Source organism: Corvus kubaryi, unplaced genomic scaffold, assembly GCF_017639235.1.
Source record: "Corvus kubaryi isolate FWS band 111438036 unplaced genomic scaffold, C.kubaryi_AGA036_p1.0 74, whole genome shotgun sequence".
NCBI lineage: Eukaryota > Metazoa > Chordata > Aves > Passeriformes > Corvidae > Corvus > Corvus kubaryi.
The window spans coordinates 16,594,257-16,609,332 of record NW_024582061.1 but is presented as its reverse complement, the minus strand read 5'-3'; the positions used below and the strand labels follow the sequence as shown (position 1 = coordinate 16,609,332).

The following is a 15,076-nucleotide window of genomic DNA, read 5'->3' as shown; positions in this document are numbered from 1 at the left end:
AAGAACAGAAGCATTTCACAAGCCATGAATTCTTGCTAACTTCAGCTACTCTGAAAAAAACCTTTTACACTTCCGTTACAAATTTTTCATACTTTCCATTTAGGGGACAAATCTGACCTAAAGCCCTTGAACAGTTCACCCCACCAGTACTTTCACCAGCCACTTGTATGCAACCCAGTGACTCTATTTAGCCACCTCATTTTACAGTCAATTTAGTATTTACGGTGCAGACACAGATGAACGAGTTATAGCAGCTTAAACTGACATCTGTAAGTGGCTGATACTCTGATATACACGTTGTTAACCACCCTGACACAGAAAACGTATTAACTTTCTCCCACTTAGATTAGGAAATCAACATGATGCATTGCCACAAAAAGACAACAAGCACGAATAGCTAAAAGAATTTTCAAAGGCTTAAGAAAGCAAATGATAACCAGAATTAGAGAAAACTAAATTACACTTTTGCACTACACATTTAATCACCTTCACTGCCACAAATACCGTTTGCTGCTTTTTGTTAGGAATAACTGAAAGTGACATCAACCTGGCACACAAAAAATGGTGCTGAAGTTATTCTGCCTTAAGAGATCCGACCAGACAGGTAAGCAACAGAAAGAAGAACTTTCTCTTCTGGGTTCACAGAAATCCGCTGTGTGGATTCTAAACCCATAGAAACTGCCAGTGGCCCAGAAAGTTCCTCAACAGCTGGAGGCTGAGAGCAATTCTGTTATATGTATATATTAACCCTGCCTTAAGTCTGTATTAGGCATCCACTTTTGACCACTGTCAAAAAGGAGAAGGAATACAGGCTATCCACACCCACAGTCCACAGCTGCTTTCCAGTTTCTCCAGTTACTAGAACGCAAATCCAAGCTCATTTTAGTCACAGGAGAGCCACTGCTGCTTGCTTGTTAAATTTTTCCAAATTTATTTGGATTATTAAAAAGATTAGCTATCTGACAGAACACCAAACCACTAAAAGAGCCACTCATCCCTAGAGCAGATGTTGTAGAAAAGCAGGGCTTTTCTGCAACTTGCCCTCAAAAAAACTCCAACAAACCTTTAGATGCCTTGGGAATACATTATTTCTCTGGGAATTACATGTGGAAATTGTATCTGTTGAAGCCAACCAATATGATTTCAAAGTACCTCTAAATATTTCTTAACCTAATTCCACACTACTCCATCTGTAGACAACTACTACATTCTCCCCTCTTATGATACACTCTCTTGCCTACTGCTCAAATGCTTCAGTGACTTTAAACAAGTGACAGGAAACGCTGGCGTATTTTTAATGTTGCTTTTGCCCTTCAAGGGAACTGATACCACACAATATGTTTTTGCAGAGTTCGGGTCCTTAGTTGTCCTGTCACCCTCTTACTGGAATGATGAAGACCATCACCACTATTTTTAGTGTCAAGAATAACAACCACACTCTTTTCATCAAACCTCACATGCATTTCTTCCACACCCAATGAATGAAAAAAAAAATTTGAGGAACTGAAAAAAATTCATACCCATCTAGTTCACAAAATGAAAAGGAAACAGTCCTTGTGGGTCATGTAAATGTACAAAGTCTTGCAAATGCATGAAGCCAACAAGACCAATGAATTTTACACCTTTCAATGATTCAGCCAAACTAACAGGCTACAAGTGATTTTTAAAGTAAATCTAAGATTTTTTTAAAGTAGGGTAAAGCTTTAATGCCCCTGGCTCAAATTTCTCCCCAAATACCTATACCCCTCAAGTCTGCCATAAGACAGTAAGACTGGAAACACTCATCAGTACTTCCACATCTGTAAGACTTTGTATTAAGTGACCGATTATATAGAACTCTGTCACAAGTCACATGGACTACAACCACTGCCAACAGTTCTGTAAAGTCAATACCAAATGGAAAGAGATCAAAAGGCAATATTCTGAAAAGGTAGGAACCCCTCAAATTGTGTGCCAATAGTACACCTGCATGAAAAGAGACACTTTGTAAGCAAAGCCACAAATCAACTTCCCTGTCATCAACACCAGAGTAGGACTATACCACATAAGCTCTCAAATGCAGAACCACTTTTTCAATATTTGAGCAAATATCTGCTTTTTTGTCTGTCTTGCAAAGTATCATAAACTGCTGTAATCAGCTGAAGAAGACACACTATTGGTTGAGAAAAAAATCTAATGAGAAAACACTTATGAAAAAGAAGGAACCTTTAAAAGAATGGAAAAGATGAGTTTAAAGCAAATGTTTTTTTTAAGATGGAAGTGTTTTTTTCCTTTAGAAATGGGACACACACCTATTCACTGCAGTGACATGCCATGCCAGTACACTTCCTCCACACGAATTGTACATATGAAAAGACTCGATCAAAGAATGTATGGTGACAGTTCTGACAGATGTCAAAGTCATCTTGGCACATGATGGTATTTTCCAAGAGAAAGAAAATACATCGTGTTAACCATCTCTTTTGTGATTCAAAAGCACTTCAGGGTATTTTGAGATTAGAAAACAGAGAGTCATCTTTCAGTTCAGCATCTATATTTTAGCAGTCTTCACTACAGATAAGTAGGTTTCAAATAGGCAATTCATCTTGCCTCTGTAGAAAACAGTACACCCAACTGGCAGAATCCTGAACTCGATCCTGAATTTCTTTTAGAATGTCCAAGCAGCTAGGCAATCCACAGCATTCCTTTACAACAGTTCAAGTAGTACTGTCTGTTTAATTCCATGTTCTTTCTTGCAAAGTCCTCAACAATTTTACCTTATTTGTAACTGATTTTTTATAGTAGACCCTGGTAACATACTGTACTGGTTTTGGCTGGGATTGAGCTAAATTTCTAGATAGTAGCTGGTAGAGGACTGTGTTTTGGATTTGTGCTGGAAGCAGTGCTGATAACACAGGGATGTTTCTGTTACTGCTGAGCAGTGCTCACACAGCATCAAGGCCTCTTCTGTTTCTCAGCCCACCCCACCAGCAAGCAGGCCAGGGGTGCACAAGAAGCAGGGACAGGACACAGCCAGGACAGCTGACCCCAACTGTCCAAAGGGATACTCCACACTACATGGCATCATGCTCGGCATGAAAACTGAGGGAGCGAGGGTGTGTGTGGAGGTTAGCTGGGGCTAACATTGCGCAGAGACTGACTGGGCATCAATTGTTTGGCAGCAAGCAATTCTTCTCCTTTCGCATCATTTGTTTTCTCACAGGTTTTGTTTTCTTCTCATCTTTGCTGTTGGTTTGGGTTTTTTTTTCCCCTGAATTATTACACTGCCTTTATCTCAATCCACGTATTTTCTGACTTTTACCCTTGCAATTCTACCCCTCCACCTCACTGCAGGGACAGGAGTGGATGAGCAGCAATGTGGTGCTTAGTTGCCAGCTAGGATTAAACCCCATACCATAATTGTAGCTCTTTGCTACAATGCCTTGAAATTTGAAGTTATAAACTCACAGTCAGGTTTGCTTGGGGCTTTTTTCCCATGTAGAGAAGTCCGAGCATGTAGCGTTTTGTAGGGAAGTATTTCAGGTTCTTTTCCTGGCCACAGTGTTAAAGTTCCAGAGAGAAACTAACCCAAAATTTCTGCTTCCCTTGAGGGACTATGTTAATTTGTACTTAAAACAAGAGGACTATATCATAAGACTTTTACAAGCTTTGAAAACCTGTCATTAAAAGGAAGGACTACTTTATTAACTTTAAATTTTTAGTAATTTCATTCTTTACTGAGAGGTTATTGGATTATCTTTTTTTAATACATGATATGCAAATATTTTGGTTTTGAAATTACTCTCCTAAGGAGCTGTAGCATTTCCAGGTTAACAAAATGTCATCTCCATGTTCTGCTAGCTTCATCAGTTTCTGTTGTGAGAAGTTCTTTGTCCTTCTAGTTCTTAAGCTGCCACATTTCAGGAGAAGCATAAACTGTCTTGTCAGGCAGAATACCTCTCTACTTTTAAAAGACTATACAAGATACTTCATACAAAGGCTCCAGGAGCTTAGTATAGTTGTAAGTCAGCATTACAAAGACTAGCTGCTCCTACAACTCATGTTCCAGAAAAATAATGGAAATGTACCCTGCAAATCAGGGCACAGAAATGCTGCAAGCTCCACAGGCAACTCACCAGGAGACATCAAAAATCGATCAACTAAATAAAAATACCTCAAAGCCTACTGTCCTGGATCCAGTGGAGAAGCAACAGCCACATGAGTAAACTGAAACCTACTCAGAACTGTCAGGCACTCACAAGAAAGTATACTGAGGTTGAAAGCTCACCTCTTGTAAGAAGCCAAAATTCAGGGCAGGGATTCATACTGCAAGGAACCATAATCTGAAAGCACTATGTACCAGGCCAGTACTAGACTGGAAAACATCTTTTTTAAAATGACAGTCACAAAGCAGACTGTTCATTTTATTACTGTATAGGCCTGAATGTTTTAAATTACTTAGTGCTATCCGAATAGAAACCCAGTTCTGTATCACTAAGTAGGATTATAAGCCCCAGAAATACAGGCATCAAGGTTTTGGATGCTGTAAGTTTAATTATTTAACTACGGGGGTTTTTTCACTATATTTGTTCTAAATCCCACAAAATGAAAGCATCAGCCTAACTTTTGCACTATTGTCATCATTATGCAACATCCACATCAGAAGTTGAGCATACCTTACCCATAAGGCAGTTAGTGGAACATTCCTGATTTTAGGATAGAGAACTCCTAACAACATTTCCTTGTGAATTTTATGATTCTGTTTATAAATGTAAAAATACATAGCCTAACACAGGCTCATGTTCCTTTATTCTCAAAGTGTATGAAGTAAAAGAGGAATTTAGATACTTGAGTCCCATACTTTTTAACCTTTTAATCATCTCTGCATTAATGCTTCAGGATAAAAAAAAAACCCCAAACCAAAACACCACAACAAAACATAGCCAGTGCCAACAGAGTTCTGAAGAGTGATTTAAACAGAAGGCAAGTTCTAGCTCACAATTAGACACCAAGAGGTAAGAAAAGTAAGAATTAACCAGTTTGACAACAGGCAGGCAGCAATATAAGGGAAAGATTCACATTGACAGATATGAACAGGGTAGCAACTTGAAATAAAACAAGGATTAACAGGTGACCTCAAGACAGCTTGTAAGTGGCACTGGACAGTGAGACTGAAAAACAGGACAAGCCTCAATGGCTGTGTCACTGGTTTTGAAAGAGCCAAAGTATGAAAAAGTAGCCTAATTCCTGGCCTACTGATTCAGTTCAATAATTATTTCTATAAATATTAATGAAAACTTTGAATACCTTTATCTAATGCCATACCATACACAATCTTTTCCCTTTTCCTGTACTTGTTAGGAATTGAGCATTATTACACATCCTGTGCAGTCATATTTTTCATCAGAATTTTGTGTACCTAGATTTTTAGTATACAAAACATTAAAATGGCAGAACTAGCTATTTTTCCTCCTTTCCCTTCAACAACACTGAAGTTGTACCACACTTCATAAATGCCTTTCTATAAATTACTTTAGTCTAAGTCCCTCACTCCCTCTGAATTCACAGGCTTTTGTTTTGAGAGAGGAAGGAACAACTAGGAGGGGAGAGGGAAATTCTACATTTAACATGAACATTTAAATTGCATTTTTTGATGAAGAAGTTTCCTGCATAAGCTCAAAACTCCTGCCAACATTGAAAGAAATCTAAAAATATTTCAAATCAGGCATAAAATTTTAGCTTCCTCCTGCAAGATTTTACAGCAAAGGAACAATTGAGAAACCAAGTTTAAGTATTATCTGTGCAGTAATCCTTAACTGATGGATCAAAACAGCTGAAAAGAAATCAGTCACAAACAAGAAGTTCAGTGCTCGTTGATGTTTTCAGAGTACCAAGGTTGTTAATGGAAAAAACCTAGTAATCATTATTAGCTAATTAGCTACCACAAAATGTAATTAAAAATTAAAATAATAATCCAAATAATAGTAAAGGGAAGAGGGTTCCAAGCAGAAATACTGGTTTTCTACTCCTGCTTGTGCAATGGAGAGGTAGCAGAAGATTTCACTCTGATATCAGGGAACCAGAATGACCCAGGGCTTCCTGCCTCCCACCAGCAGCTCCAGCAAACATGACTGGGGGAGAACACCATGAGGATCTTGCTTGTATGCCCAGTTCTGAAGGGATCAGTCCTACAAAATTCTCTTCATTGTAGCCCACTGGTGAGCCTTTGCCACCTCATGGTGGTGTTCAGTCAAAGGCTGGACTCAATGATCTTGGAGGTCTCTTTCAACCTTAATGATTCTACGATTCCTTTTTTTTTTTTGTTTTTTTTTTTTGAAAGGAAGAAAAGTGACCCTGAAAAGCCAGAAACCAGACAGCCCACCCTGCAACTACTCTAAAAAGTGAAGGGATACTTCACTGTACGATACTCACTAGCAGATCATTTGGCTAAAATAGACCATATATTATTATCAAATAAGACTTCCACATTTGCCAAAACTAAATTAATTTTTAAAACTCTTATGCTCATTTGAAAAAACTGACTTCTGCACAGGTTTCTTCCCCTCTGTATAGCACTAATATTAGATAATTATTGGGATCAAGAGTGTGCTATTGACAGGTGCCAGCTGTCTTTATCATGTTGATGCCATTTTAAAGAAAGTGTATTTTCTGTTAGTCTGATAACAAGGAAGAAACTGAAATCAAACAATGGAATCAGTTAATATGAAAAGCCCTGGCCACAAAACTACCAAGACACTAAGTGTCTCCAAAAGCAGCCAATGGACAGAAGGGGAAAGGCCATGCACATAATACACTCTCTGCTGGAAAACAATCCAAAGAATGGCGAAAGGATATGCTGACAAAAAACTGAAGGGAAGAACTGTAGAAATTTCCCAAGTAGGCAAAACTGAGAACATGAGCGCAACTCAACCACAATATTAAAAAAAAATTAAATTACTAATTAAATAGAAATGTATGCATTAACAACAGTGGTAGAAATAAACACTAAAGTGAGAACTGAGTCCATCAATAACTTTCCTTAAGCTTAATTTCCAATGAGTTGCCACTGAGTTTGCCACTCATTTCAAGAGTGGCAAAGGCAAGCATGAAAGCTAACTTTACATCTGTCTCACCAGGTTGTTAGGAGTCAAGCAGGAACACCATTCCTCATGATGTCTGACTGCAAGGCTTAAATTTTCTGATCATACCTTACATAGTGTTAATTAGTTTGAAGGACATAAATATTTAGTCTTTAAAGTGACTTGCTCAGCTCTACATAAGGCACAATTTTTTTTCTTTTTCAAAACCAGAGGAAATCTCCTTTTATCTTCAAGTCTTGACCTGGGTGTCTCAGAATACTATACAGTCTAGGATGCCAGAAAACCTGAGACAGTTACAGAACCAAGCCAGTTCACAGGCATAAAGCAGGACACATCATTTGTTTTCCACTCTATCATAGAATCTTCATGTAAAACTTTTAGGTTATTTTCAGGCCGGCACCACAAAGAAATTATTTCTTGCAGTACCCAAATCTTTATATCCTGATATTCATGGTAGCTCCATGAAAGATGATTTTGGTCTCATCTCTTTCAGAATACTTCATTCACGTATACCTCATGTCTCCTGCCTGAAAAAGTTGGGAGTGGGCAGGGAGAGATGGGGAAATAACCTGACAAAAGGAAAAAAACTGAACTACATTACTGAATACTTAAAAAAGGTATTTAGTAGAAAAATGAAAACAGGTCGCTAGATCATGTAAACATTTGTAAATTAATGGCATGATTTTAATGATATCAGACAATATAGTGAAATATACTTTGTCTAAATTTTTCTAGGACAAACTTTTAACTATTATAGAGACAAAACTCTCCTCAGACAAGGAAAGAGGATAATCATTTACAGATTGAAGAAACACTGAAAAACAGACTTCAGTGAGTAGTCCTGTCCATCACAGAATGGAGAGAAGGACTAGTTGCAGTCATGACTTTTTTGCTTAATATATAATGATCCTAATTAGTTCTTTATTAATAACACTAAATACCAGATGCACAATTCTCATCTCCCACATTCTCTAAATGACAATTGTTTCAAAGCAATGCTTTATACACATTTGCGTATTCAAAGTCAGTATAAAGAATTTGGTTTCAAATGTAAGGTCACTTAATTTTTGGAGCACGGATACAAACTTCACCATTACACCAAGAATTAAGCATGCCAAAGAAAAGCATACCCTTCATTGGAGGAAAGGACAGTTACTTCAATCTTACTTCCTGCCCCACAGGCAAAAAAAAATGAAAGCTATGTATCCAAAAATATAAACACAGGCACCTGTTTGTATACACATAAATGTGTGTTCACACTCACAAAGATCCTCTCTGTGTGGTGAAAAGAAAGCACAAATAACTATACTAAAATCAGTAATTAATTGCACCATGATGTCTCCTCTCTCATGTCTATTCCCCACTGAAACCTGTAATCACATCCTTGTCAAAAGATGCATTCAATACCCTGGATTGCTGCAAGTACATCCACTGATATGTTCTCATTTTTCAGCTCCTAATCTAGAGCCAACCCTCCTTCAAAGCTATTTAAAATGAACACAACTCCTAAAGTACATGCAGCACAATTGCCAAGTCCTTTCTCTAATAATTACTTACTTAACTTGCTGCTTACAGCTAAAAAAGTGTTTTTTCTTAGACCCTAAAACAATGAAAGCATCTCTCCAAAGGTCTACCTAGAAAACAAATGTTAACTCCAGTCTTCTAGTTTTTCATTTTTCAGTCTGTCTCTTACACAAAGCTACAAGCAAGCTAACAATGATTCAGATTTTTGTGAAGTGTAGGGACCATGTTTTAAACACAGATCACTTGCAATGTTAACACTAAGTCAGTGAGTAGTCAGGACCATAAAATTGTATTTATAAACCTATAGAAGATTATGACAATGGCTGTGTCATTATGAAAACCAAAGTAATTCGTGCCTTAACATCTGCATCTTCAGGAAGTAAGCAAAAAGCAGGACACAACATTGCATTCAACAGAACAGTTGACATGCTCCTGTCCCAACAAGGTATGCTGAGAATCAAAGGTACCTTTAAAAGCAACACACAATCCAGTCTCACAACACAGCACATGCTGGCAAGTACAAGGAAACAAGAAGCAGCACACCTTCAATATAGGTCAGTCGGTAATCCACAGACACCAACACCTGCACCTAAGGGCCCACGTCTAATTCCTTAAATTAGTTCAGAGGGTGGGTGGGTAGGACAGAAAACCCTTCCAGTTTTCACAAATGATATACAATCAGGGTTAGTATCTCTTTACAAGTTTTCTCTTTCCTTCCTGGAAGTGCCCAAAATCATATGTTCCTATCCTTAGTGGGTGGCAAAACCCCCTGTCTTTCTAAAGGTTTTTCAAAGCTTAATTTTCTAAGTACCTCCATGACAATAAATAATAAATATTGCATGTAGGTATTAATTAAAAACATCACCACCAGTTGATGTTCACTCCACGTACCCCCCCATTTCAGCCAAGCAAGCTCTTGTTCCTCCAAAACACAGTGGCATTTACCTCACTGACCTTGGGACTGCCTTCCTCCAGTATTTCTCCCTCATCAGTTTGCATGGGAACAGGATCTGTGCAAAGCTCTGCAGAAATGCAAAATACTGCCTAAAAGATAAACAACAAAGATATATTTTAAAAACAATGGGGTTTTTTGCCTTTAACAATGTTATATGAGATTGCAGTGCACATAAACAACAATTCTAGGCTACGACCTTTAATACTGCCATTCTGCACATATTTGCTGAAACTGTTTAACACAAGACAACTATTATTCAGGATAAAATAAAACTACTTACTTAAAAGAAAAAAACCTACTTAACAGGAATATACTTTCTTTTTAACTTTAAAGCATCATTGCTGAGTATTTAACGTAGTCACTGATTTTACCCATTAAAGTCACAGTCAGAAAGGAACAATCACGCAGACCAGAGCTGAGCAATTCTTTCTTACTAGGAAATAGCTTTTGTGCAAATATAAGCTTCAAAGACTCAGCTCACAGACAATCTAAAGGATATTAGTTTGAAAAATTATTAAGACTTCCAGTGATCTCACAGTACCTCTGAAGTCTTACTTTCAGGATTTTTTCCTTGACTTCATTTCAAAAATAAATACATTCTAGAATCTAAATGGTTCAGGGAACAGATGAAGTTCTTCACCTTCAGATTGGCATTTCCAATCTAACCCAGATCAACATATCCCAGTATTTCCAACATTCAACACTATTAGGCAACCTATTTTTAAGTTCATTTGACAGTATCAGTGCAGTTCCAACTGAAAAAAATCCGCACCCCAAACTCCATTTTTCAAATTGTAAAGTAACTTATGGAAGGATGCAATACAATTAGGGAGACTTTGATGTTTAGGATTAGAATGTCTTCTACTTCAGAGGATGAGGCATCTTTCAGGGGTGATGGATCAAATGCACCAGCATAAATTCAGCAGGAATCTCTCACACCGAAAATGCAAGACATAAGCCATGACCAGATCTCTAACATTCCAGGTATATGGAAAGTAAGGGCTCCCACTGAGGTAAGCCAAGAGTTGTTGGCCTTTAACAGTTGTCCCTCTCAAGATTATGTAACTCTTCAACTGCACCAGCATTTAAAATCCATTTCAAGTTACTCTACTTCAGCACCTCGGCTAAAGAGGTACTGACTGTCACCTTCGCAGCAGCAATTCCAAGCCTGGAAACTGACAAGCGAAAGCTTCTAGATGATGCACCTCCTTCACTTCATTGTTAATGCCTGTTCAGAGTGTAGGGCTGTCTGCACTCCAATCTCCTCTGTTATGTTGCACATAGCTAAGACAACATCTGTCATGGTTGACTCAAAGAGTGAAGAACATGTTCTACAAACATTAAGGGCCTGAAGCTATAAAATGTTACATACAACTTAATAAATCTTACAACCAACAAACTGTTCCATTCAGTAATATCATGCATTCTTATGCAAAGCACAGAAGTTGCAAGGACTTAGAGCGCAGTAATTTCCTTTTCTGGGAAAAGAAGGAATAAGGAGAAAAGAGAACTCTTACCCACTTAAACATTCTGCCTTCAGCACATAATCAAGAATCAGAGGTATCAAATACCAAGCATGGCATCGATGCCAAGATCCTCTTGCCTGTAACAAATGTTTCTTGCTTTTTGTTCTGCACCCACAGTGGAGGAGGCCAGGCTGGACAGTCCCTGTCCATGGTACTTCTTCGCCATGCTTGGTTTCTGAAACCCACTCCAGAACTTCCGGAGTTTTGGAGCATGATTTTACAGTATCAGAGTCAAGTAATGGGGAAGCTCCTCAGATTTTTGTTAGACAGTCTTTTGTCTAACAGCCAAAACAGCTTGGGCCAGAAGGATTCCTGTGGCACTTACCTGGCCTCAAAATCAGAGAAATAAGCAAGAATGAATTTGAGCTACAGAAGCATTAAAAAAAGCTTATATATATAAAACAAGACCAGAAAGGTCAGACCAAGAGCACTGCAAGGGGAAGTCACTTTTCATTTAGAGTGCTGGAAGAACTCAAACATGAGCCTCTGAAAAACTGACGTGTTTTATCTTCTGAGATCCCTCACTACCAGAGGAATTGGCAGTATCTGACACCAGTTCTTATACACAACTCCTGGAAGAAGACAAAAAAACCACCAACCAGTGCATCTCAAAGGAGGAAAGAAAAGGTCAGTAGAATTAAGAAATTTTTAAAAAATGGAAAGGCTACAAGAAGAAAGACAAGCAAGCTCTTCCACAGACAACAGATTAAATACACTGGAACTATCCAGAACTCAGATCAGAGCAGGAAATTGAATTAATAAACTCTCTTCCTTCTCCATTGTATTTTCTTTTCTATGAATTTCTATTCTTCTCTCTTCATTTATCCCATAATTAATGTTTTATTGGTTTTAACATTTAAAGAAAACGTATTATATTATGTCATACAATGCTTAGTTAGAGCAAACTCTCTCCCACGGAATGATAAAAAGGTAGTTCTAAAAGGCTCAGTAATTTACCAGAAAACTTCACAAGGGAAAATGAAAATCCACCAAAAAAATTTTGTAGCTGGTGCAGGAAGACCCTAAGCCACAGACTACAAGAGGTGTTGCAAGAGAAAGTTTTGCTGAACACCATCCTTTTATCATTTGGTTGGGGTTATTTTATACTTTATTGCATTTACTTCTCGGTTCTTTCAGGAGACAAAACATCCTGCAGTAAACTACGAGCCCAATTCAATAATTTTTATATTCTTTTGCGTATATGAATCATTGATTCCCTTAGCCACTGGCATAAGAATGCTGCATTGCAAGTTTGTTTATTGCCAAAAGGAGACACTTCAAGATTCCTGAATCCTTGGGACACTACCTCTGTGGCAGACTTTTGTAGCAGTCATTTACAACTGAGGGTGACTTCTCAGCCAACAGAGACTGCTTATTGCCAGCACATCAGTTACTGACATCACCAGTTACTGCCATCACCTCTTCAGCTCACCAGCTTCTGACCAGAGTGCTAAAGGTGACACACAAGGTCATTTATTTTACACATGGAGGATGGGCCAGAAGTAAGAATTTGTACTAGCATACTAAAGGATCAGGAAAATGCCAAAAGCCTAAGGGCATTTCTTTACTTATATTCAATACTTAATGTGATATGTCAGGTTCCCAGGTGATAAAAGAAAAAGTTTATAGACAGTCCATTTAGATTTTCAGATCCAACACCTATCAACAAAGTCACTCCTGGAAAAGGTCAAAAGTAAGATAATCCTCTTCTTCTACCCTTGCATATATCCACCCAAAATACTTGAAATGTGACTGAAATCCCCCAATCTTTTTATTCATCTGATATCCTTCAGAAAAATTAATTAACTTCAACTGGAGCAAGATAACTCCAAGGGAGGTCTGACAAATAGCAATGCACTGGTACGCCCACATATGATGTGGAAAATGCACATCTAAACTTAGGAACAACTTTTATTTAACTCTTTAAAATATAATACACTGATGACTATTTATTCTCAAAGGTAAAGACATTCATTAATATGAACCAGCTGGATTTCTTATGAACTTTAATGCCTACTACTATATTGTCCTGTCATAAACCAGTATGGTTTTGGGACAATCCAGTCTGATATTTTGTCCTATTTCTGTTCCATCTCTTTCTGCAGCAAAGATGTACACATTTTGTTTAGTGGGATCAGCATGATGGATGCAGCTACCAGCCATACACTCAGTGTAGGCAGAACAGTGCAGGCAGGCTCCTTATGGATACCATCTCTGCACTACTGCATTCTAACACACTCTGGGCAAGTAAAACATGAGCAAAATTTCCATATACTTATAAATCCCTGAAATAGCAGTGAACAAAGTACATCCTCTAGGCCTAATTTTCCCTCCACATAGAAGGGTCCAGCATGGAAAAACACAAAGTCCTCAATAGCAAGAGAGAGCTGGAATTCAAATTATTTCAAATTTGATTTCATCAAACAGGCATCACTGGGACAAAGCACCTCATCTAATTCAAGGGCCTTTCATGCAGCAACACGTTTTTTTTTTTTTTTTTTTTTATATTAGCAGCAGGAATGAAACATGGACTAAAGAGAAAATATGTTCTTCATTTTATAATGAAGAAAAAAACTTCTTCAAGCTTCTAAAGAGTGCAGCTGCAAGAGCAGCACTTATTAATGTACAACCAATTGCAATTCCTGTGAATTCCCAAGTCTAAATTGGATATGGCCCACTAGAAAACCCCTGAAGGACAGGAAGACTGTGCCAACTGTCACCATTAAGCAGAAATTGAAGGTAGGTTCCAAACTCTCTCACACAGCAAAACAGGCACACGAGTGCTCTTCCAAGATGGTGATCCTGTATACAGGGCATACTTGAAACAAGAGCAGTTAGAACAAGGCAGTACTTGACTGTGTCTTAAATGAGACTGAGCTTATTTGACACAATTGTATCGACACATAGTGGCTCTCACCATTCTCTAGGTACAGACAAAAAAGTGTTCATTTTTAACACATGATCCAGCCATATTGTATTTAATTGCTAAAGCATTGTATTACACCAAGGATGTTAAGAATGTACAAAAGCAACACAAAATTCAATGTACAGAAGAAGAACAGAATATTTTTCGTCACTTTAAATGCAAGTTGCTCTGAAAGCAAGAGCATTCAGAAGATAAAAAATCTTTGACTATAACTTTATTGCTTATAGGAAAGAATCACTTACCAATTCCAGTGACATTAGAATCTCAACATAAATTAACTAATTTTCAAATAAAATGGTAAATCATAGACGTCAACTTTAGCTCACAGAAACAAATCACATCACGCAGTTACATAAACTTCACACCCCAACCCACAGGAAATAACACACTAGAAAGTATATGAAAACAGATATACATTCTACAGTATCTTGAGAACCAGCATAGGCTATTGTTCTTCTCATCTCCAACTTTCAAGGTCACAATACTGAACTTTGGTTGATTTTTACCTTTGACAGTTTCCAAGGGCTGCCAAAGCCCACAAGGATCCGTCCTGGCTACATTCAGTGCAAAAACGAAACCCTAAAAGGAGAAAAAAAAAAAAAAAATTAAAACATCAACCAACCATGGGCATTAGTAAATAAAAAACCATGTAACAATAGAAGTCAGTTGTCTCAAAATCTCAGCAAACCTAGGTGCACAAAAGTGAAAGGAACAGGTTGCCATCAGGAAAATATTTTCTTAAAGTATCCCCACAACCTCCCATCCAAACCTGGAAAAACAGTAAACACTGGTAGTGTGTGTGAGAGAATCCCCTACTGACTATGAGATACAACAGAACAGTAGGAGGCTCTAGAAACATAATTTGTGTTCACTACTGGGAAAAAACATGGGGTGAAACTGGTTTCTTGTATAAGAACTGAGAGAACACACACAAGTGTGTTGCCTTGCAGTTAAGGAAGGTGATTATGTAATCCTACCGTAACTCCTGAATATTAAATATTACATGTAAAAATGAATCCCATACGTACCAATTGTCAGGTATTTAATCCTATTTTGAAAGACCAAC

The 15,076-nt window shown here is 37.8% G+C and overlaps 1 protein-coding gene across 9 annotated transcripts in view; it reads right to left on the bottom strand.

Annotated features, from left to right (window-relative positions):
* The window catches only part of TNRC6B (trinucleotide repeat containing adaptor 6B), a 135,838-nt gene that overhangs the window by 108,921 nt on the left and 11,841 nt on the right, over nucleotides 1–15,076 (bottom strand). For 6 of the 9 annotated variants that reach the window (XM_042050599.1, XM_042050602.1, XM_042050592.1 and 3 more), the window contains exons 2-3: nucleotides 14,517–14,589; nucleotides 9,549–9,647 (exon numbers count right to left, since the gene is read on the bottom strand). In XM_042050599.1, coding sequence (XP_041906533.1) covers nucleotides 9,549–9,602 — 54 coding nt within the window. In that variant the 5' untranslated portion in view covers nucleotides 9,603–9,647; nucleotides 14,517–14,589. The remainder of the gene's footprint in view (nucleotides 1–9,548; nucleotides 9,648–14,516; nucleotides 14,590–15,076) is intronic. The other 3 variants (XM_042050593.1, XM_042050596.1, XM_042050594.1) reach the window with 2 other exon arrangements.